The sequence below is a fragment of the Zosterops lateralis genome (genome assembly GCF_965231275.1).
Source record: "Zosterops lateralis genome assembly, chromosome: Z".
NCBI lineage: Eukaryota > Metazoa > Chordata > Aves > Passeriformes > Zosteropidae > Zosterops > Zosterops lateralis.
The window spans coordinates 78,363,148-78,387,069 of NC_139800.1; the positions used below are offsets into that span (position 1 = coordinate 78,363,148).

The window sequence follows — 23,922 nt, forward strand, 5'->3', positions numbered from 1 at the left end:
AGGTGCATTGAAGTAGCAGTTTTAGAGTGCTTTGTGAACTCTGCTCTGTCTGGAGGTTTTCTAGAGACATCTTTCTTAAATAATGGGCACCTTTAATAGCTGGAATTTTGATTTTTTTTTTTTTTTTTCTTTTCAGTGCAGAGGCATATTTTGCTAAAAGAGGGAATTTGAATGACCTTGCAAGGTAACAGGGAAACAAATATACAGACCAGTCTAACAGAAGAGTAAGGTTTTTCAGCTGGAAAGTGATTGGCTTTGTTTTAGAGCACAGTGGATGTGAGATTTGAGTTGGAATAATTTGTCTGAAATAGTGTCAGACAGTACTTCAGCTGTACCAGGAATATTCAAGACAGTTTTGAAGCCACGTCAGAAAGTGATGGGTCTTGGACTCAGCATCATCCTTTCTCAGATAAATAGTGTCTTTACAATATGGTGATTGGGATGGTGGTAATGGGTACCAATTCTGCATGTTTTATCTTCTCTTGCTAAAGGGATATTTTGGCTATGGCTTCTCTCTTAAATGCAGTTTGTAGTGCAGAGTGAGATAAAACTGTCCAGTGCTGAATGTCACGTTCATCCGGGTGCTGCTGACTCTGCAGTTGCTTTGCTCTTCCTGCCCTTGGAGTGTGTTATAAATACAAGTTCCTCACCTGGATGCAGAGTTGGAAGCACTTTGGGAAGGGGGATGCAGTTGTTGTGGAAGCAGTAGAGCGATGGTTTTGGCGCAGAGGAGCAGCGGGTTGGCAGGGGCTGCTCTAGGGGTGGAACTGGGACAGCTATAATTGCTGCACATCAAGTCTGTTTCTTTCTGATTTTGAAACTTCTGCACGTCTTTGCTTCTGATTGCTAAATAGAGCAGAGTGGAAAGGAGCTTTCCTTTTAAAAAAAGAATATTGGAATGGATGAATATGTTTACAGGAGTGAGTGTGGGTTTATTTGGGGGTTGGGCAGAAACCGCGTGTGATGTCAAGGTGGCACTGCACAGAAACACGACTCACAGATTTAATTTTAGGTGTCATTTGTGGAATCAGTTCTTTGTGCCTATACCTTTCTGTGGCAAGAGAGAGTCTCCAGCATTCACTGGATTTGTGGCTAAGTCTTTGGTGGGACACAGAAGGCCTGCAGCATATTGAATGGAAAAGAATACAATTTGTTTTTAAGAGGAGATTTCTGTCTTTATTAAGAAAACCCAAACGACCAAGTCAGGTCTCTTAGAGTAGACTTGGAAACTTGCCCATATATTGGGCTGATTTTTTAAATCAAAGGTTTGGTACGTCACCAGTACTTGCAGATACACATGACTTCAGTTACTTTGTATTGGTTTGTTATTTTTTTGTCCATTTTACACATCATGGAGACAGCAGAACTGGGAGTCCTTGGGCAAGGCACTCTCACAGAACCAGATGCATTTCAAGATTTCATTTACATTTTGAAACAGTTTCAAAAATATGAAATTAATAATTTTATACATGCAAATCAGCATATACAATTTGTTTAGAAAAAAACAGAATTTTAGTGTGTTTTGCCTTATGTCATGAACTTAGTGTTCTGGACTGGCACTTGTCTGTATTTCATAAATTCGAAGTTCAGCTCTTGGGTGGGAAAAAGCTGAAGCAAATCCAGTGTGCTGTAACAATTTAAAAATTCTTAAATGCAAAATAGATTTTTTTTTCTTTTTTCACTTCTAGCCTTAGAGATGATGCTGAACTGGCAGTCAAACAGTATTTCTGACATTGGAACTGGAAGCTTCTATTTTCAGTGCATGTACTTGAGACACTAATTGCATGGAATTATGTATTATCATCCCATTTTGCAACAATAAGGAGATTATGCAGCAACTAAAAGAGAATTCAGAAGGTCACTCTAATGTTCTCTATACTAATTTTTTCATGACTAGGGAAATATTTTTATAGTCTGAAACCCATAGCTATACTCTTCCAAAATGATCCAGAGAATCTTTTTGAAATAGCTTTGGAGTTAAGGTGAGGTGCCTTATATTCACTATATAAGTGTTACTGCCTGATGTTCTTTACTGGTCTGCTCTATAATTCTGTAATTAGGCTTAAACTAAACACTAACTAGATTCTGCCTTTATAATGGCAAGTTTCTCAGATTCTGTGGGTATTTTCTCTCTCAGCTGATGTGTAATCCTGCTCTGTTAAGTCACCATCACTGATTCCATAGAGCTGACTCAGATTTTCTACCCTTGATTCAATAAAAACCTTGTTCTAGAGCAAGTAAAATGTGACTTTTAAAGACAGATTTGATTTTTCTATGTATAGTTCATAAACATCCAAAAGAGGTTAGCAGTCTTTAATTATTTAAAATGAGATTTGATTTGTCTTTAAGACAACTTAATTATTGACAATTGCTCTGTGCATCAAAAAGTATTATAGGATTTTTGAGAATCTTGTGCCCCTCTAATCATATTGTATTATTCAAGCTGATAATACCTAGAGCTTGCTCCATTATTGAATCTGGATTTGTATTCCTTGTGTTTGTTGCACGCCCTTTTCCTGCAACCTACATCTCTCCCATCTTACATGGGAGAGAGGTTTCCTTCTGAGAAATCCATTCTGCACTGACTCCTGGGTGCTGGGTTTCTTCTTAACTTGGCACTGTCCTCTGTGATTTCTGATCTAATAAAACCCTTTATCATTTTAACATTACAACTCACAGAGAAAACCGCACAAACGGAGTTGTACATGAACACAGCCACTGCTTATCTCCATTCCAGATTCCAGGATGTTTCATTTTTTTTTTTTTTTTTTAAAAACCTTGGCTTTTGTAAACTGATGTAGTGACTTGCATATGCTGTGCTGTTTGTTGCTGTGCAAATCCTTAGTAAAACCCTGCAATGCAATAGAAAATTAGTCAGCAAGGGACAGAGCGTTCTCTCAGCAAGTTTGCTGATGGTACAACCCTGCTGGACAGAATCCTGTGCAACCTGTTCTTGGTGACCCTGCCTTAGCAGAGGAGTTGGACTAGATGATTTCCAGAGGCCCTTTCCAACCCCATCTGTTCTGTGTTTCTGTGGTAGTGCTCAATAATTCCCTTGAGACTCCCGCAGTTGAACAGTGTTACTTGTTGGCACCTCCTCTGTGAATGTTTCTGCCCCTGCACTGAGCTCAGCACCAAACTGCATTGCTGCTTTCAACACTTCTCTGCTCTCATTTGTCTCCAACAGCCACCGTGGAATGTTACAACCCCAGGATGAACGAGTGGAGCTACGTGGCAAAAATGAATGAACCCCACTATGGCCATGCTGGAACTGTGTATGGAGGGTTAATGTACATTTCAGGTAAATCATGCCTGTGGTATCATCTCTGTGAAACAATTACTTATCTAACTTTTTCTGTTTCAGCAGCAGACAGTACAAATTAGCCCGTGGTTGCAGTAGGATTGCCATGGTATCAGTAGTGATGCAGTTTCATATGAAGCCAAACAGCACATACACTGCAGGCTCTGACAAAATTATTGTAGATAATATTACACTTAGTAATTGAATAGCTCCAAATTCCAAAGCAGTTACTCACTTTACCAATTGGAATAAAGTTTTTATATGTGTGTAGCCACACATAAAAATTTATATTGCAATATAATTAAATATAATACTATTATAATATCTAACTATAATTATGTATAACTACTAAATAATTATAACAGGTATTATGATATGATATAATGTAGCAATGTAATTAAACACACTCTCCCTATAAACTTTTTAATGCTTTGGAAATTTTGTTACTTTAAAGAACAACATTTACCTTGATTAAGGTAGTGGAAAGGGCTAAGTTTCTATGTTAATCATATTGTATAAGTGATATCTCTACTTTCACATTTTTTTATTTGGAGTGTATAAATAAATATAAATATACTTGGAATATAATAAAATTTGGGATAAATCTACTTGGTCCTATGTGTCACTGAGGTTGTAGTTTCATTGCATTATATTCCCAAATGGGTTGTCTGAAAATCTGCTATTAGCTTAATTTTTAAAGAAGATTCAATCTGTCTGTCAGTGATCATTGCAGAGATCACAAGACTATATTCTCCTACTGAAATTTTAAAGGATATCCTCTTAAGAACTAAGGTGAAATTCAGGGCAGGAGGTGGGACAAGGTTGCTTAGCTGACAAGAACTGGTGGGGAGATGTGCTGGAGCATCTTGATTTAGGGGCTCTTGTGCCAGTAGACTAGGAGGAATTTGCTTTAGAATTTACTGTAAGGTACAAGTGCTTATTTTACTGTGAGCAAATCCATTGAGCTCCTAATTGCTGGGCTGTTGTCAGTTGTGTTTTGCCCATTTTGCTTGTTTTACTGCAGTTGGCAGATGCATATGCTGCCTGCTGTGTTTTTTTCATGTAGATCCCACAGATTTTTCTTTGCCTTTTGTCCTGAAGCCTCTCCAAATGCATTTTCAGGGAGCTATGGGAAAGGTAAACATAGATGGAACCATAGATAACTATTAACTGAAGAATATTTGAAATCTGTGTTCTTTGTCTATTCACTTGAACTTGATGAAAAAAGTTTTCTGATAAAAATTCTACGGCATGATACTTACAACACCATGACATAGTATCAAAATTTGGAAGGGAAATGGATTCTTGATGATGAGGAACAAAACTAGCAAACTGAATGAATGTAAGCAAAGAAATAATTTTGCAAAATAGAAGCATACGTAACAGGTTTATTTGTTCTTTTAATCTGCCCACATCAATTGTGTAATGAGGTACAGTATAAGACATGGCTTCTGTTCATATTCCCATTTAAAGGAACAAATGTCATTGGAAACGAAGTACTTCTGTAATCTAAGCTAGAGTGAAGAAGTTTTAAGGAAGATGGGGTTCTTCCAGAAAAATGTATTTTTTGTTATTTAATGCTCATGAGGGTGAGCACTACTCTAACATGTGTCTTGTCTCTTTAGGGGGAATCACCCATGATACCTTCCAAAAGGAACTCATGTGTTTTGACCCTGACACAGACAAATGGACTCAGAAAGCCCCGATGACGACAGTCAGAGGTCTGCATTGCATGTGTACTGTAGGAGACAAGCTGTATGTTATTGGTGGAAATCACTTTAGAGGAACAAGTGATTATGATGATGTTCTAAGCTGTGAATATTACTCGCCAACTCTAGACCAGTGGACTCCAATTGCTGCCATGTTACGTGGGCAAAGCGATGTTGGGGTTGCTGTTTTTGAAAATAAAATCTATGTTGTTGGAGGATATTCTTGGAATAACCGGTGCATGGTGGAGATAGTTCAGAAGTATGATCCAGAAAAAGATGAGTGGCATAAAGTGTTTGACCTTCCAGAATCCCTTGGTGGCATTCGAGCCTGCACTCTCACTGTTTTCCCTCCGGAGGACAATACGGGGTCACCGTCTAGAGAGTCTCCTCTTTCAGCACCTTAGAACCCTCCCTTGACTCACCATGTCGTAGTAACACCTCTGCACTGCATCATGGGGTCTGTTGTTTTTCTTCAGTAGTTTCTGTTAGGCTTAGCCTACAGCATTTCATACAATTACTGGAAAAAAAAGAAAAGACTTTGACATTGTTTGTGCTGTTTCTTTGGCATAGAATGTCTCTCAAGTGGTTAACAATAAAAGATGTACTCGCCCGAGCCAAATGTTTAACAAATGAGGGGGTATTGTCTATAAAATGTATGAACTAGGTACGTTATTAATGTTGTATGTTGGGTGTGAGGTACCTTATAGCTTACATTTGGGAGCCCAGTGAGTCAAAATTGTATTGAACATGTCACTAAATTTCATGTTGAAATCCTTTTTCCTTTCATTTTTGACTGCAGATTACAAGGGTAGGTAGACCACATCAATGTGAACTGTCTGAAGGTTGCCAAGGGGCTGAGCTACCTCCCTCTTTACACAGAGTATTTTTGACATATCTGTTTACCCACCTGACTTTGTGGGTGCTTTCAGAGCATATGAAGTTTCTTAGGCAGAGGGAAGTAATAAAATAATTTTAAAATATTAGCACTGTACAGGAGCAGACCTTGTAGAGGCCGGGAGTTTTTTATAGCATATATCAAGTGTTTTTCCTGAGTCAGTTGAATGATGCTTCAAACAAAACATCCTAAACATGTCAGTGTTTTTTAATTTGGGTTGTTTTTTTTTTTTTTTAGGAATTGGCTTCCGCTTGCATGGGAGCACACACTATTAAAAAATGGGGACTCAGTGCAGCTGTGTGTTCTGTTGTACAGCTGTACTGAATATAGGTAGTTAAGGGCTAGAAACAGTAACTTAAGCCACTGAATTTGACCAAATGGTTCCATCCAATCAAATTTAATCTACCTTTTCTCCTTTGCTGTTGAGATAACTTGCATAACGTGTCCTCTGTATAGTCTCAGTTAATAAGGTTATTTAGCACAAAGTGCAGCTTCAGTGAGAGAGCTGCTTTTGCTCAGTGGACCTGGACTACCACGTTTTACCTTCTTTTGTTCAATAAAACTTTTAACTGCAGTTACCCAGCCTAAGCTACCTCATTAATGTATTTGGTTTTCTTCCTCTGCCTCACTGTCTCCAGGATACGCATTACGTATATCCATGTGGGTAGATGAATTTGCTAGGAAACCAATGCAGAAGTGATCATGAATGGGTATTTTTGACCTACTTTTAAGAAACTATTTTGGTCTGATGTGCTCATTTTATTGTTAGGGACTGATGAAAAAACAGTCTTAATGTTTTTTCCTTGGAGAACTGCTTGCGTGCAGCTGTGCAAATTCACAGGAGTCTTTACCTGTCAGAATACAGTGCCCTGCTGACAAACTGCAGCTCTGATTATGCCATTGTGCTTGTTCTGAACTTCCCATCATGTTACAAGTCATTTTGCTAATGAACACAGTCATAGGGGGATCCTCTGAGAAAAACTGTTTAAACCAGCTTTTTGTGTCACCTATTAATAATAACCAAGTAAAACTCAATAGACTTTTGTTAAGAGTTTGCTATTTGTGTCTCATCCCTGCTTGATGCATCAAGCAGCAGGATTGCTGTGGTGTCAGTTTTGGAAGTACTGATATTTATTCTTTGTGCAGTTTACTGGTAATGGTCACTACCAAAATCTACAAGTAAGCTGTAGGTTTCATAATTATTCTGGTTAAAATCAAAAGCAATTCTTCCTCTTCAAAAAACTGAAGTCTCAACTCCATGCGGCTGTGCAAGGTTGTTGGAGGTGGAATAGTGGCACCAGTGGATACTCCTGGAAACTGGCCAGTGAGGATAAATTGATTCATCACCCTAAGAATACTCTTCCTATGCTGTGCAAAGCACTGGGTAGAAGAATGTTGCTCTGTCTGTTAAGGATTTGTCAGTCATTTAAGTGTCACATGCTACTAATTTTTTTTCCAGCTCAAGAGACTGTATTTTAGACCCTGCTAGAGTTTGAATCCCTTGAAATCCACATTCAGTGTCTCTATTATTAATTAAACTGAAAAGTACTTGAAGGAGTTGCATTTCCTTTAGGATAATGTAAATATATCCTACTCTTTACTGGGGATAAGGGACACTGTGTTTAAAAGTGGGTATCTTCATTGCTATTCTCTGTTTGGAAGAAGCTTAACATATGGGTTCTGATCATTCTGAGGTGGTTTAAAGCCAGGATGTCAGTTTTGTGTTTGAGTCTTGAATAGCCAGGAGCTGGTATATGGCCACAATGTTGAGGGGTTTTTATTTTGTTTTCTTTTTTTTTAAGTGGCTCGTTATCTGTTCTACATAAAGTGAAATAATTATTTTTGAACATTTTGTCATCAGTGGATTAAATGTAGTGCTTCAATCAAATTAATCTTTGGTTTGGTTTTTTGGTCTTTTTTTTTAAATCCCCCTCTGGTTTAAAGTATTTATAATGACATTAGTGAACATTTACTCACTAGGATTGAAAAGCAAACATCAAAGACTTGCCCAAAACTGCAAACTGGTTTCTTCTGTAATATAGTATAAAATTACTTGTTGTCACTGTGTCTTTCTTAACCACAGCATAAGAGCCCCTTTCCATCTCTGAATCCACAGCTGTAGATATGCACATGGATACAGCAAATACCCATCTCCATTTCCAGTCAGGCTGCCTTTTCATAAATCTTGGAGTCTCTTATATTGCAGTTGTAGTACCTAAATCAGAAAAGCATCTGGATAAGAAGCAATTATAGCTGTTTGACTTGGATGAAATTAAGACTACATGGTGTGCCAGCTGGGAGAGCCACGGGAGCTGTCTGCCCTCTCCCAGTGATGCAGGACACACACTGCAAAATTCATTCAGATTTTGCTTTTTTCGTGCCCAATTAGTAGCAAATGCCAAAAGTGCTCATTTCCATAGACAATTTGCCCAAAGGCTCATCTGATATCCCTGCAAAACCCACCACTGTGACTCCAGACATCCGAAATGACATTTCCCTTGGTATGTGTTTTGAGACAGGACAAGAACAATGGGAAGATGACCTGGGAAAATCCAGGTTATGTCAAGTTTCTTTGCCCTGTTAACATTAGATAGTTAATCATCTGCAGATATCCATTTTTCTATAATTCCCCTCCCCTTAGAAAGTTGTAAAGTCCAAGAGCCTGGTCCAGGGAGAGCAATTCCTGCCAGGATCCAGCCAGTCTTGTGGCTTCTTGGGATAATGGAATTGTGCTGAAGGGGGATGAGCACTGGCACAGCAGAACGTGGCTGACAGCCTGGCTGTGGCTCTACAGGCCCCTTGGGTGGAAGAATCACTTTACCTGTTCTCAGGACAAAAGTGAGTTGTTTTCTTATAAGCAATGCTATTTTTAAGTTTTCCATTCTGTTTCTGAGGGGTGGGATCTCTCAGAAGTAGCAATTTATAAACAGTTAAGCTCAAACCACTAGTCTGGTCCTGCAGTGGAATAATGGCAATCATGGATTAGGGCAGTTCACATGCAGATAAATAAAGTTCTCCCTAAAGGCTTACAGTCTTTTGATGGGCTGGCTGGACATCAAAATATAATTTGATACCACAGCAACAAGTGCAGTACAAATACCTGGGGAAGTTTTGAACCAAAGAATTGGGGATAATCTGATCGGAAAAGATCAAAGCACTTTTCTTGCAAAGTTCATTCTGCCTACCAGAATTGTTGTTCCTTCTTAATCTGCCCTCCAGCTGGTGATCACCTCACCTTTACACTGGTGTCTGAATCTGCTGGTCACTGTTTTTTTTTATTCCTTTGGTTTTGTGGCTGACAAAAACTCTGTTACTTCTGCTCCTGATCAGAACAGATAAAGATGAGGCTTTTTTAGTGGCACTGTCCTTACATCAGGAGAGAAAATAGCCCATTGTTGATAAATGCATTCATTATTCAGCTTGTGCACTCTTGGAAATATATAAGCAGTAGTAAGCTAGTGAAAGGCATGTTCATGTTGCAGGAGTAATGTGTGTCCTGTTTCCTCCTGGCTTGCACCTTACCTGGTGTGTGGAGGGTTGTGTGCAGTGGTAACCCAGAGATCTGGAGGGAGAGTCAAGCTCTCATGTGGCACTTTATGCTTTCCATGCTCTGTGAAAGTGTTCTTTTCTTGCACACCATATGTAGCTTTTGTATTTTAGTTTAAATGTGAATAATGATTCTGTGAGTGCAAACGTGGTCAGAAAAAAAAAAAAGTCTTAAGGGGCAGAGTTATACTTTGCTTAATTGATGCAGTTTTCAGCCCCGTGAGTCTTGCAGGACCTATTCAGCTGTGAAAAGGTGATTGCAGTTTGAGAGCAAGCTAGGAAATCTGGGTGGCTTTCCTGCTTTCCTCCCTGTCACCAGTTCACATGTTCTTGTTGCCAGTCTTTTACAGGTCATTAAGTGAACTTCTTTTCTCAGTCCATCGGCTCCATATCTTAATGTCCAGCCCTGTTGGACCTGCTGATTACCCACTCTGGGGAAAACGTGGTGGGATGTGTTTTCATAACACGTCTTACTTACGCAACATGGCTTGTTTTTTTCAGGAATTCCAGCATCAGTGACACACAGGAGTTCTCCAGAGTTCTGTAATGACCTGGTAATCTGTATTATGTAGCCCAGATAACCTGGGAGTGGTGCTACAGCAGGAGCCATAAGTGGCTGACATTCTTGAGGGGATAGTCTTTTACTATATGTATTACTTCGGCTTGTGTGCTGTTTTTTCCCCCATATTTGGGAGTATTTATTGCTGCCGTTTGAGTTTTTAACTTTTTATTCATGAAATGAGTAATGCCTCTCTGAGTCTGCAGTGAGAGCAAAAGGTTCAGGTGGCTCTTTCAGAGCTTTGTGCTGTCAGGCCATCCACATGGTTATTAAACCCTTTCTATCTGGAGCTCTGTTTCCTAAGTGTTTAGGAGAAATCGTTCTGCAGTGGGAGAAGATCTCAGATGAAAATGTGTTTGGGAAATACAGATTGTTTTAGAATCTTTTTGTCATGGTTTAGAGGTTAGTTTGGACTTTGAGCTCTCACAGAATGAATAGGGAGTGATATATATATATATATATGTATATATAATTTTTTATAAAATAACTTATAATTGGCTTAAGTGAGTCAAAGCTCAGTTGTTTGTACCTGCTTGCATTCTTGGCCAGCCTGTTGCCATATTCTCCCACAGACCGTGGCATTCTGGGCTGTCTGGCATCTGTTTCCTTGTGTAAGAGCACCTCCTGTCTTCCCTGCTGCCTGTTGATTGAGTTCCAAAATAAATCTGAGCTTGGATTCTTACATCTAAAGTACCTGTGGAGCTAAAGACCATGTGGAGCTGTGGACTGAGGGCCATGGCTTTGACATTTAATTCCCCACCAGCCCCTCACTGCTCTTCAAGATGTTCCCAAACCCAGCCAAAACCTGTGTGCAGGAGGCAAATCTCTCAGGCTGAAAATTTTAGTAACCTGGGGATCTAAAGACCACGGGAGTGTCCTCGTCCCCTTTGCAAGGAGAGTTGTGCACGCTGAGTGCTCTGGAAGGGGACAGACACAGGAACTCCTTGGGTAACCAAACTTTTTGTTGGCCTTTGATTCTGCTCTTTCTTCTGTGCCCAGATGGAGATCATGGGAGGGGAAGGTCAGGGTTGGGTCACACTTTCCAGCTCTCAGTAGTGAGCAGGTTTGTTTATTCTCACCTGACTGCACGACACTGCAGAAAAAAAGAACTGTAGGAACATTTCAGATTTTAAACATTGTTTCATGGAACAGTATTCATTAATAAAGGAAAAATTAGTCTGTTTTAACCTGTGTTCCTTATAACCAGGATTGTTCCAAAATACTTGGCTTCTGTTGAATTAACAACTTTGCCTTTACCTTCCTTGTTCAACATTACTGTAAAAAAAAATGCTTGGTTTCTTTCCATTTGTTTTTCATTGCTTGTAACCTTTTCTTAGAAATGTGGAAATAATTTTCCTTACATGTTTTATGCACCGAAATAAACACCACTGATCACCTGACTCCCCTCCCCATGTTTCTTACTCAATGCCTGCCAGTGTATCTTTCCATATTTTTACCCAAATGTGTGACAGCTGTCAACAAATACCATCAGAGTCATAAAATTCCTGCTGATGGGTTTAACTGGGGTAAAGAGGGGTCATCTCTTTTCTTAAACACTTCTGGAAAAAAATTGCTTTGAAGAGCAGGCCTGCCATGTTCGATACATTTAAATGCAGCTCGCTTTGGCCTGTGGTTAACTTTAGTTTTGAATATTTGACTCTTTCAGATACATAATTGCAACAAGTGCCTACAGTAGCTGTTTACAGAGCGTGTATTCCCTGCTCTTACGTGGGAGAGGCACTGGGTGCTGAGGTTTCCTCAGCCCCTGCCTGTGAGGTTCCCTTCCTACCCAGGAAAATTAATTGGGATTGATGTTCTTCCCTCTTCAGGGAACAGCCTTGTGGGACTAAAGAACCTCTACCAGGGTCAAGAACAGTGAACTTGGAAGGAAAATCAAAGCAGCTTCCTAATTGTGGTTAAAGCACAGCCCAAGTTTCCAGAAAGGGAAGAGAGAGCTGCTGTCCCTTATGCATGTTTTGTCAGGAGTTGAGGATATTAGCAATGAAAGGATTGTTGCTGTAAATAAAGACAATAAAATAAATCCCTATGTCTGTCCCCAAAACAGAGAGAGATTGCTTCTGTTGATATACCACACTATTAATATTTGGCTTTGGGTGTATAGGGGATGTCTCAAGTGCTCATATCACATAAGTGATGCCCTAGTTCCCATAAGTCAGTGTTTTCTACCCAGTCTATTCTGAATAATGTTTTAAAATAATATAGAATATTAGAGGATACACTTTTCTGGGTTTTTTTCCTAAGCCTTTTTAAAAGAGATTTTATGCATCTAGTTATTTCAGCATTACTGCATTTAGTCAAACCCAGGAAACATGAAATGTCACATTTTGGTTCATCATTCAGATATTTTTGGAGTTTCTGCTTCTCCTTTTCACTTTACGAAGTTTTAAGGAGGGAATGTTTCTTCTTGTGGTAAGAAGAAATGAAGAGAAGGAAACATCAGATGCAACTGAATGATAGTGTCTGCTGTCAGCAGCCATTTGGGACAATTTTATGATTTACAATCCTGTCAAATTCATGTTGTGTAATAACCCAGGAGGTTTCCATTTGGCCTGCAGTGACACAGAGCTGTGTTGGAGTCCAGGACATCCCCTTGGATGACCTGAGACCTGGGAAAGAGAATTTGAGCCCTGGACAGGGGGGTGTAGAACCGGTCCAGGGGGGTTGGAAACCTTGGCACAGAGCCCAGGAAGACACTGAGTTTGATCGTAGCCCATGGGAAAAACTTCCAGCATTAGGAGAGGAATTGCAAATCACCAGGAAGTGAAAATAGTAGTATAACACAGTAGAACATACAAAATTCAGTAGTTTTAAGATTCTTAGAATAGAGGTAAATGGGGGACAAGATGGTGGAATTTGGGTGGTACCTCGTGTCCCTCTCCTTCTTCCTTGTCCTCCATCTTCTGGGGTGGTGATGAAATAAGATAGTTAGAGTGGATTGGGTCAAAGCAGAAGTGACCCTCTTAGTGTAAGCACTAGGCATTGGTGTGAAATAGTAAATATCCTATACGTAATTATCTGTATAAATGTAAGGTGACGTCCCATCGGTGGGCAGTCGCCTCGTGTCCCAGCCGCTGTCCGGACCTCGGCTGGGAGCGGAGAAAAACTTTGTGATATCAAATAATAAACAACTCGAGAAACCAGAAAGCAAGGCCTTGAAGACTCCGCTTCTTTGTACCAACGCGACTCGGGGCTTTTGGAGGGCCAAGGACTTTAAACAACTTGAATCTCGGGTGAGAAAACAAACCCGAGAAGCTGGGAAAGGAAAAACCCAACATCTTTGCATTACTCCCTGCACTGTGGCTTTTGTCTCAAACCATGGAATAACAGCACATACTCACCTGTGCCAAGGCACCCTAAAATACCTTCATCCAGCTGCATGGAGGAAGGATTTCCTCTTTTATCTCTGATTGTTCATCAGAATACATTGGGCTCTCCAAAGCACAGGACAAATTTGAGCTGCAATCATTGCATGTGGAGCATGTGGAGGTCATTAAGAGCATGTCTGAGTGATCTCATCTAGTTTTAGCACTCATCAGCCACTGGTTTTGGAGAGAGTGAGGATTTCTCTCCACCCCACCCCCAGTTTTCTGCTAAGGCCCTAAATATTTCTCAGACATTTTGTGAGTCTGATTCCAGGCAGGCTGGGCCATGCAGAGGTTTAGGTAGTTAGGGACAGGACTGAGACCTCTTCGTGTCACCAAGCATGTGCCCTGTACTTAGGGATGCTGATGAGAAAAAAGCTGAGACCTTGTTTGCTCTCCCTATCTTTACTTCCTCCCCAAAGAAAACCCACCCTCATTGTAAACCAGCATTTTCATTAGACCAGGCATCAGATTGAGAGTTTTAAAAGATGCCTCACATTCTTCATCTCACTCTCCATTTTTGCTGTCTTTTCAAAATTAAGATGAATTATTTTGTCTTAACATCATGTGGCATGAGAGACCAATGCCGTTAAATAAACAGATGCAGCTTGGAGCTTGGGGTTACAGCAGAAACTACACTTCTTAAAGAATCACATTTCATTTTCCTCTTCCATATTTATACACTTATAAATGTGGACTTTCTGGAATTTAGATAACTTGATAGAGATGACATGTGCCATATGGTCTTTAGGACAAATTCCAGCTTCATTAACAGTTCACAGGCTGAAAGGAATAGCAGTTAGTCTAAAATCAGATTGTCAATTAGCAAACGAACTAAAAATTACTGGAGTTTCTTTTTACAGAAGCCTCTGCTCTGAGCCTTCTCTCTACACCCCACACAGAGCTGAATTTGCAGCATCAAACCATTACACCCTGTTACTGACCCATTGTTACTGCTTTGCCACTGGAAATGGGTCAGGATTAAGCAGAAGAATCTCAACCTGTGAGATACAAATACAAAAGCAAAGAGGCAAGTGAAACCTCTGTACTGCTAAATCTTATGGGCACAGTGCTGGAAGTTGAGGGAGGGACCTGCTGGAAGAAGATCTGAATGTTGTAGCAGGTGGGCAAAACAAAACCAGTGCCCTGAGAGCAGGAGTGACATGAACCTCCAGGGAGAAGAGATGTCCAGCAGGGTGGCTCCTCAGTAACCAGCACTGCCATTTGTTCAGGTTCTGGATGGGGATGTGGGGAGAGCAGGGCCAGAGTCTGGGAGAGCCTACCCAGGGGCTGGGTCTTGGTCAGAGGGTATGATACATCTTTATTTTCCTAGTTCCATTTGCTGGAGGAAGACCTTTCTCCTTCCTGTTTCATTTCTAAGTCACCTGCGGAGCCTGTATTCCCTTACACATAAGATGGGAACAAATAATTTATTGCACTCTTCTGAAGCTGGTTATCAGCTAAGGTTTGAAAGACTTGTTTTCTCCAGCTGTTTAATTGATATTACTTTTTTTTTTTTTTTTTTTTTTTTTTTTTTTTTTTTTTTTTTTTTTCCCCACAAAAACCCTAACATCAGGTGACTTGCCTGAAGGAGGATGGAGGGTCAGGTGACATTTTTGATGTCAACAGCAAAGACTGTGCTGTCAAGTGGCTCTACTGGCCACCCACAGAAGGCACAGGAGAACCTCATGAGCACTGGTTATTTTATGAAAACAGCTCTTGAACTCCTGCAAGTAACTGAGTTCATCCCAAGAGTAAGGGAATGAAATGCTGTAATCAAGCATCTAGTGCAGGATGCCCATCCTGGCTCTGAACTCATCCTTGTTGGTTAATGCCTCTGCAAAATGCTGTGCATGGCTGCTGTGATGGGAACCATCAGCCCCTGAGCCCACTGTGCTCTTCTTGCTGAAAGTGGGATGCCCCACGTTCAGCTTCCAGTTTCTACTCTCTAACTGTGGACTTTATCCATGTGATTTGACAGCCTTCAGTGAAAGCACTTCACCAGAGTAGTAAGTAAAACCATCTGCAGAGGCTTGTGACCCTGTCTGCAGATCCTGGACAGCCCATTCTCAGATGTTTGGTACTGAGAGGTGGATATTGCATGGTCTTGTGTGCTTCTCAAAACTGGGGAGTAATATTTTAGAAAGACCCCATCAAAAGAATAAAGTAGCTTCTTTTCTGGATGTGTTAACTGTTTCTTGACTGGGTGGTGAGTTGTGAGAAGCCAAAGCATTGCAATGTAAAAACCCTGGCAAGAGAGACTCCAGGTATCTGAATTTGCCAACACCAGAAGTGCTCATTTGGGTTTGTTAGACAGTTACTCAGTTTTCTCTTTGCCCTCCCAACCCTGATCCCTTTACTTGGAAAACACACAGATGACTCCATGTCTGACAGCTCTGGATACTGGAGGGGAGGATTTCCCCACATGCAGCTCTGCTCCTGCAGCTCAGAGCAGCTGTGGGACTCTGCTCCTCTTCCCATAGCACTGCTGAGGTGGCACCACGTAACAGGTCACAGCACAAGCTGAACTTCAAAAATTACTTTAGTAACTCTGCTAATGGTAGTGGAACTGAGCTGGAAATGTTCCTGTCTAAAAGAGCTGGGCTGCAGAAAGCCACCTACTTCTTCTCTATAATTCAACAGAAACTGGGTTTTAATAAGTGCAGCCTTTTGAAATCAACCATTGTGTGGACTTGCAGGGGTTAATGCCCATCTCCACTGTCAGATGGAAACTCCCAGGGCTGGTGGGGATGATGGAATGTGCAGAGGAGCTTGCAGGCCCCTTGCGTGTTGTCTGCTGTGCTGTCTGCTCTGTATTTAGGCTGTCTTGTCTTGCTAATCACATCACATCTGTCAGCTCTCTGTGGCTACAAACAAATTGTAAACAAGATGTCAAGGTGGAGTGGGATGAATTGCTTTAAAAAGGGGACCAAAAGAAATTAAACCATCTTGAATGGGTAAAAAAAAAATGAATGGGTAAATATCAGCTGAATGTTCCTTTTGGAAATTATTTTAGTGCATGTTTTATCATAGCTAATGGATGATGGTTTATACATGAACATTTGGTTGTAAAGATGTGCACCACAATGGCAAATCTAAAGCAGTTTCATTCCTTCTCAAAGCCTGCAGCAGGTGCTTTACCCATTTCTCCACTGTGTCCCATTTCTCCACTGTTAAGACTCTGGAAAGGGCTGCAGCAGTTTAGCAGCAACTTTTTCTTGCAAGCAGCACAACCCTACCAACCAACATCAGCAGCATTTGCCCCATTTACACCTTGCAGAATATTTGATATTTCTGTGCTTCATTTACCAGGTTTGCCCAGTAGCAGGACTCTGGTAATATGATCACAGACAACATAAGAGAGAATATGTCCTGTAGGCACAGATAAAAGATTTACAGTTTACTTATTCATTTATTTATTTGGTTACTAATTAGAAATAACTTTATTTACTTCTTAGAATTTCTATCACCAATAATTGTGTTCTCAGCTGAAAAAAGTGATGAACAGGAAGGATATAACAGAGGAACTGTTTGTCTTCTGAAAAAGATGCAATGTTAAATACTCAGGTGCTATGGTTTATGTTCATTTAAGGTCCATTTTCCTTCCAGCTCCAGTGAATGATGTGGAACGAGGCGAAATGTTTGTGTGTGGGTCACAGATTAGATTTATATGTCTTGATGGAAAGTTATTTTAAATAATTTTAGGCTTAGAAAAGAAATCTGGAGCATGTTCCATCATTACTATAGGCATGTAAACAAGTTTTGGTTGTGGTCATCGAGTAGGGAGTGAACAGTTTTCACCAAAACAATTTGATAATATTACAGGTAAAATGAGTTTTATGAAAGCTACATTGATTTATAAAGAACTGTTAGGAAAAATACTGGTTATCTTTCAGCCTGTTTGGAAAGTTCTTAGGGTTTTGCTGCTGAAGGATGGTGAAGGCCAGGGAAGCATTCAGGTCTTTAAGTGCCCTTTGGAAAAGCTGCTGGTACCTGAGAGCTTCATCCTCCTCTTGGGCACAGCTTCCTCCAGGCAGGGGAGCAGCTCACCTGCAGGCTCTGCTTCCAGCTGTGACAGGGGCTGGATTCAGCAATTTTGGTTTGTCTCTGGTGTTACCAGCTGCTCCTCACTGAGCTTTTGGGTTGGGTGATGGACAGAGATGGAGAAAGGGAGATCCTGACCAACCCTGTGACCAGCACACTAATGGGAAATGCTTTGTACAGTCTTAAGAATTTCCAGTTGTTTGCTTTAACACCTCTCTAAACATATTTTTAGCAAATTGAGCCTTTATGTGGAAGGGCAATGCAGGGCTCATGCTGCATCTCACAGGCTGGAGAACTTCTGCAGGAGTGATGTGACAGCATGGAAAAATTCAACGAGAAGCTGCCTGTAACTCAGGGCCAGCATCTTGTGATGAGGAGACATTGGAGAGTTGTGGCTTAAACAAGAATTGAGCCTGATGCAGGTATAGAGCTCTTCAGTGAAGTGGTGGGTCCAGGTGTCAGGTCAGTGCAGCTTCTGTCAAAGACTTCTGAGATGTGCTGTAAAGGGAATAAAAGAGTGTAGCTGTGGGTATGATGCATGGTCTGAGCACAGGGAGGGCTAGGAGCTAATCTATACCTGCACAAGATTACTGCTGGGTTTTGCATGTAGTGGTCTGGCGGTGCTTTTGTAATCTCACAAGAAAATAACTGATTGGTCTGACTGTTTTTACCCCTCAGAAAGGCAGAAAGCCATTGTTTAGTTTCTTTGATGTATTTTTCATGTATATTAGTCAGTGGTGTTGTATTAAGTAAGAGTAACCATGATTTGCTAATGAGAATCACTGTATTCCCAGGGACAAACCAAGAGTATTTTTAGCAAGGGGATAGATTAACGAGGTCACTGAGAGGATACGTGGTTGAATTAACTATTGCTATTTAATATACAGACATTTTGCAAAGGATTAGACATTGTAAATCCAGTGGCCTTCCCAAGTAGGATAACTATCACTTTGAAATTATATTTAATTGTCCACTCTTGACTTTTATGTCATTTAGTGTGTCTAGCCATGCTATTAGTGACTTACGTCAGCAAAGGCCTGCTGTGACCTTACAATACACAAACCTCTAGACAGTTCCTCTTTATCCTTCTCTCTGGGCAGTCTGTTGTTCAGGAATAAAGGCTTGGCATAAAGGAAAATAAAATTTAGCTGTACCAGTGGAGGAGGGAGGGGCAAAATCAAAGGCTATTTTTATGTGTAGAAGAGCCCTTCAGGCTGATGGTTTTGGAACACCTGGATGTGTCTGTTGCCCTGGAGCTCCCTAAGCTCAGGATCCAACCTATCTCAGACAAGGTTCTGAAGCTGCCATTGTAGAAATGAACCTGCTTTAAGGCCAACAGATCTCTGGGGAAAAAAAAAACAACAACCTAGGAATGGGAATTAAAATACTTTCTTAAAAATAATTAAACCCAGAGGTTTAGCAGTAACTGCAAAATGGGTTAATTCCCAATTGGAGTTACTTCTCACTAAGCATCTGATGGCATGAGAGCCGACACACAGCGCTCCCATCAAACTGCACTAAATGAACTCCTGATGGCTTTTCTCTTCCAGCAGGATTAAAGCTGCCTCCCCCAAATTAAAGCTGTCTTTTTTCATGTAAGGAAGTGCAGCAGCAGAACTTGCTGGCGTGGTGAGCAAGCTGATCAGATGACTAATGGCCCTCGGTCATGGAAATGATGCTGGAGGACTGGTTGCAAATGCTCAGAGGTGATGAGTGCACCTAACTACAGCAGAAGGACCACCAGAGCCCTGGAGCACCATGGCCTGGCATTCCAGAGAGTGAGGCCTCAGGATCCCAGCTGTCCCCAGGAGGAACAGCTGTGTTCCTCTGAGAATCCAGTCCTGGGGGAAGAGGCCGCAATTAAAGCACCCATCCCTGTCCATAGGGAGGAGGGGTCCTGGCTCTGGGAGAGAGTGGAAGGTGAAGATCACTGGCATGGCAGGCTCAAGGCAGTACTCCACCGCAGCTGCCATTGTGAGGGGCACAAGCAAAGGGAGAAAAGTCACCAGGAGCATTAGTTTTAAATAATGTCAGTATGTTCTCAAGGTGAGAGTTTGCTTTATGTAATTGCTCTGGGGCTCTGGTGGTCCTTTTGCCTAAGGTGGATGCACTTGTCATTGCTAATCAATTGGCAAATACCAGTACTATGATTTTTTTTTTTTGTGTCTGCGCAGGCAGACGCTGCTCCTCTGCAGCTGCTGACTTGGATGGAGCCTGGGACTTCAGCAGGAAAAATGATGAAGGACCTACAGTGCCCAAGCTGCTCTTTAGGTAGCTCATGGGTGCACATTAAATCATGAAAATCCCAGCAAGCTGCCAGCTCAAGCAATGCCTGTGGGATCTCTGGGAGGAAAGTGCCATGACCAGTCATCCATCATCGTGTGGGGTTTTGCTAAGATAATTTAAATTCTCCTTCTTCAGGTGAGAAGACCAGAGCTCATGAGAGGGATGGTGTGAGCAGGGTCACCTGCTGCCTGCAGCAGGGAGAGCTGACCCAGCTGTGCAGCTCCACAGTGGGAGGCAAGGTTGAGCCTGCCTTGGTGGGAAGGAAAAAACAGAATATGTTAGAAATCTAAAAAAAAAAATGAAGGGAAAAAAAGACCAGTAACGGGAGAAAGGGAGCATTCAACAAAAGGGAAACATGTGCAGGAGGAAAGGTTCTTTGATATCTTTCCAAGAATGTCTCAGGGGATGGACACATCAGACAGCATGCCCTCTGCCCTCGGATGCTCCCGCTTTGGCATGGCAGCAGCTCCCAAATCATGCTTTGCAGAGTCTCATTGGTCTGGGATTTCTGATCTCTGTGTTGGCAGTACTAGGGAGGACAACCGCTGTAGGCACACAGTGGGCAGGCTGCACCTTCCCAGTGCTGGATCTGGGAGCAGAGCTGGGCCCTCTGGTTGCCTCAGGTTCCCTCTGGTCTCTGCACTTGCCATGGTTGTGAATATCAAACCCCAGGTCACAGTGATATTGTCATAGGCAACAAAAAGTGGAAATAAAGAAAATAAATCTATGTCAAAATCCATGGTTCTAATTACTCAAATGCAGTGTGCCACCCTAGAATTGTAATTTCCAATTCCATCTTCTCTGGCTGACCACACATATGAATTCATTCAAGTAGCAAGGAAGGAATTAAGTGTTAATTTTATAAAAAGGAAAGGCTACTAAGGATTTAAATTAGATTTTTAAATTAAGCATAAGCCTGTAAAAAGTCTTTCTGAGTGTTCCCAGCTTCTGTCGCTGATCATTCCCTACAGCAATAAAACAAAATGGTATGAAGGGTCTGGCAAAGTGCCGAGGCACTATCCCTCTGCAGCAGGACAGGAGACTGCCCCAGCTGGGAGCATCTGGAAGCGCTGCCAGGCAAAGTTCAAGGCATGGCCTGGGCTGAGCATCATCTTTCATCCTCCATCAGGGCTGTACTTGGCAGCGAGGTATTGAGGCTGGCATATCAAGTTTTAAATGGGGCTTTAAAAGCCCTTTCTCTAATGGAGCACCCGGTCGTGGTCTGTAATTAAAGATCGAGGTCCCGGCGGCTTTGCCTGCGGAGAGGGAGCCAGACCCCGAGCGCCACTGCTCGCTGCCCTCTTATCTTCCTGGCCTGGCTGTCGAGGCTTCAGAGACCTGTCACAGCACAGATAAGGACAGAAGCAAATTAAGATTTAGGAATTTCTTCTGGGACCTTCCCAGGCAAAAAGAGGTTTTTAATTGGTTTTCAATTCTGCGGCAGCCAAAGGTCTTTAATTAGGTTTTACATCATTCTCCGTTATCGCTCTCCTTTTCTATGTTTAGCCCACTGTGATTTGGGTTTCTTTAAATGGATAAAAGTTCTCTATTTGTCTTTTTTCCCCCAAATATCAAGGTGCTGAGTGATTTCATGTAGATGCTAATCAGCAAATGAATTGTTGAAACTTAAGCCTGCTAAAGACAATGTTTTAGTCTAATGCTGCTATATTTAGCTTTTCTGGTAAATGTAGTATTAAAAACCTGATAACTTTATTTTTAATTATGCTTTTTCTCCTTGTACTGTTTAGCTGGCAAACTGGTTTTAAAGTTTCCATCTGAAGCTCTCTTTTTTAAACTGACTTTCCCAATTTTTAAAATCTTTAAAACAGCCTTACAAATACCCTCCTTCCCAGCTCTCTGCTGTAGCATTGACACTTTACAGAGTTAATTTTGGCCAAAATACAAACGTATGCTTGTATAAGCCTTAATCAATTGGGTTTTTAAGTGGAGTTCCTGCTCTGCAGGGTGATACCTGAGACTGTTGAGTGCTGGCTTTCACCCAGGCTGGTGAATGGACCAGCTCCAAATCCCATTCCCTGTGCCTGGTGCCTGGGGCAGCATAGCCTCTGGGAGGTAAGCCCTGACCAACAACTTCCAAAATCAGTAAAAAATGTACTTCTGTCCTGAGCAGATTTAGGGTTGGACCAAAGGTCCATCAATACTCTGCTAAAAGTCCAGGTGGTGGATGATTTCTCAACTCCAGACAATATATTTGTTAAATCCAGCCAACCAACCAAGGTGGAACCACACTGTCACTCATCCTGTCTGGCTGAATATGAACCAAGCACTGAGATTAAATTATTTTCTGGGTATTTCCACTGATTTAACTGGAATTACTAGGAGTGAGTGCTGATCTGCTATATGCATGTTGTTAGGAAATAAACTTATGAGTAGACAGGGAGATTTTCTCTATCCCCAAAAGCATTTTTATGTCCAAAATCTGCAATGGTTTTGGAAGTTGCTCTCTCCCCTGTGTTCACATCTGCATGTGGATGATGTGATGATGTGTCTTAGTAGTGTAGTTGTTCTTAGCCACAATACAGGCAAAAAATGTGGGTGAATGTGAGTGAAGGTGAGCCTGGGGAGCTTTTCAGGACAAATGCTATGCTCAGAGGAGCATCTCATCTTCATTCAGAAAATGCAGCACCTACATGGGGTGAAACTGCAGCTGCCAGCACCTTTCCAGCACCACCCATGGACGGCATGGATGCTGTTTTCCTCCTTGTGACCAGCAGTGCCATTTTGGTTACACATCCAGTCCCCACAGCTTACACCTGGATTCCCTGGCATGGGTCGCCTGTGCTGGACCCACACCCATTGTTCTGGACCCTCATCCCCTGTGCCTGTTCAGCTCCAGCAGTGCAAAACAGGAGGTTAATCCCAATTGCAATAAGGACTTATGTTAATAAATAAATTATAGTATATGAGTTTTATCCAGAGGAGGGTAAAAACCCAAACCGGTCATTAAATCTCATTAGTTCCACTATTTAAATTATTATTTAAAATTATTATTCCATCTGCATGGTAAAAGTTGCTGGCTTTGCTAGTAAATCCCTTGAAGAAAACCTTTTACACGTGCACCTAGGTCCTGCAGGGTCTGAAGGGAGATGCTGCTGCCTCTGGCTTGTGGAATGGGACAGACCTGCTGCTTTAACACTCTTGAACATGAGTTACATAATGAATCTGTGTTCTTTAGTCAGCATCCATGGCTATACAGTTTGTTCCACCCTCCCTCCAGGGTCTTGTTCTCCATGCTATCTGATGGATTTTCTTTCTGGATAGCCCCAGTTCAGCACAGCTGCCTGCTGTGCTGAACACATCTGGACAACAGGAAAAAGTTCCCTGAATTTGTCTCCACTCTTGTTCCAAGGAAGAGTTCACATCCCACCAGTGCTCTCTAGGAGGTTCAGTGCTCCCCAACACCTTGAGAATGACTTTACTGCTGTGTCCCTGCCTACATTTCATCCACTCATCATTGCTTGGGGGCTGCTGGGAGGATCAGCATTAAAATAGATAAAAATATGTATTTGCAAGCGAAAGGCTCTGGATTGTATGTGCAGAGTGTTGTACAAAGGGCTGATGGGTGACCAAAGTGTCTTACAGTGCTGGTGGTCTTCCTTGGGACTGCTCTGCCTAAGACAGTTTGGAGGGTAGATTTCCTTGGACAAAATTAGCAAATTGAGTGTGCTGAGAAGTTCTGGGTGTTTTGCTTTCTATCCTGGGAAATATTTCCAGAAGAGCGGATGCTCAGCAAAATCTGTTGCTCGGTGCTGACTCCACAACCGATCCAAAATAGCTGTAATCTTTCCATAGATATTTATAAAAATGTTTTCATGCTTAAAAAATCCTGTGGAAATACTTCCAATAATTTCTGTTTATGCCCTGTCTTGTAATATTTTTTTTTTCTTTTTGGCCTTCTTTGAAAATTGTGATATTTTAAGTTTAAAAATTCAGTGGGAAAGAGTGAAAAATGCCACCATGTTTTCCTTCTTTTTCTCAGTGAAAACTGCAGTTTCTGACTGGATGAGCAGATGCTCTTTACCAGATGAGAGAGGCTGGGTGGTTCTGCCTGCCCTTGAAAGAGCACAGAAGTCTTTGTGCCCCAGATTGCTTCAGTTTGGGATCCTGCTTATGTCCCTCAGCTTGCCTCGGAGTTGCAGAGGGATTGGGATGATTTTGGAGGCAAAACCATCACCTCC

At 41.6% G+C, this 23,922-nt stretch overlaps 1 protein-coding gene across 10 annotated transcripts in view; it reads left to right on the plus strand.

Annotated features, from left to right (window-relative positions):
* Positions 1–11,388, plus strand: part of LOC310922792 (kelch-like protein 13) — an 81,247-nt gene extending 69,859 nt beyond the window's left edge. For 9 of the 10 annotated variants that reach the window (XM_083883626.1, XM_083883618.1, XM_083883621.1 and 6 more), the window contains 2 exons: positions 3,188–3,301; positions 4,927–6,136. In XM_083883626.1, the coding sequence (XP_083739752.1) occupies positions 3,188–3,301; positions 4,927–5,414 (602 nt within the window). In that variant the 3' untranslated portion in view covers positions 5,415–6,136. The other variant, XM_083883619.1, reaches the window with a different exon arrangement.
* The last annotated feature ends 12,534 nt before the right edge of the window (positions 11,389–23,922 follow it).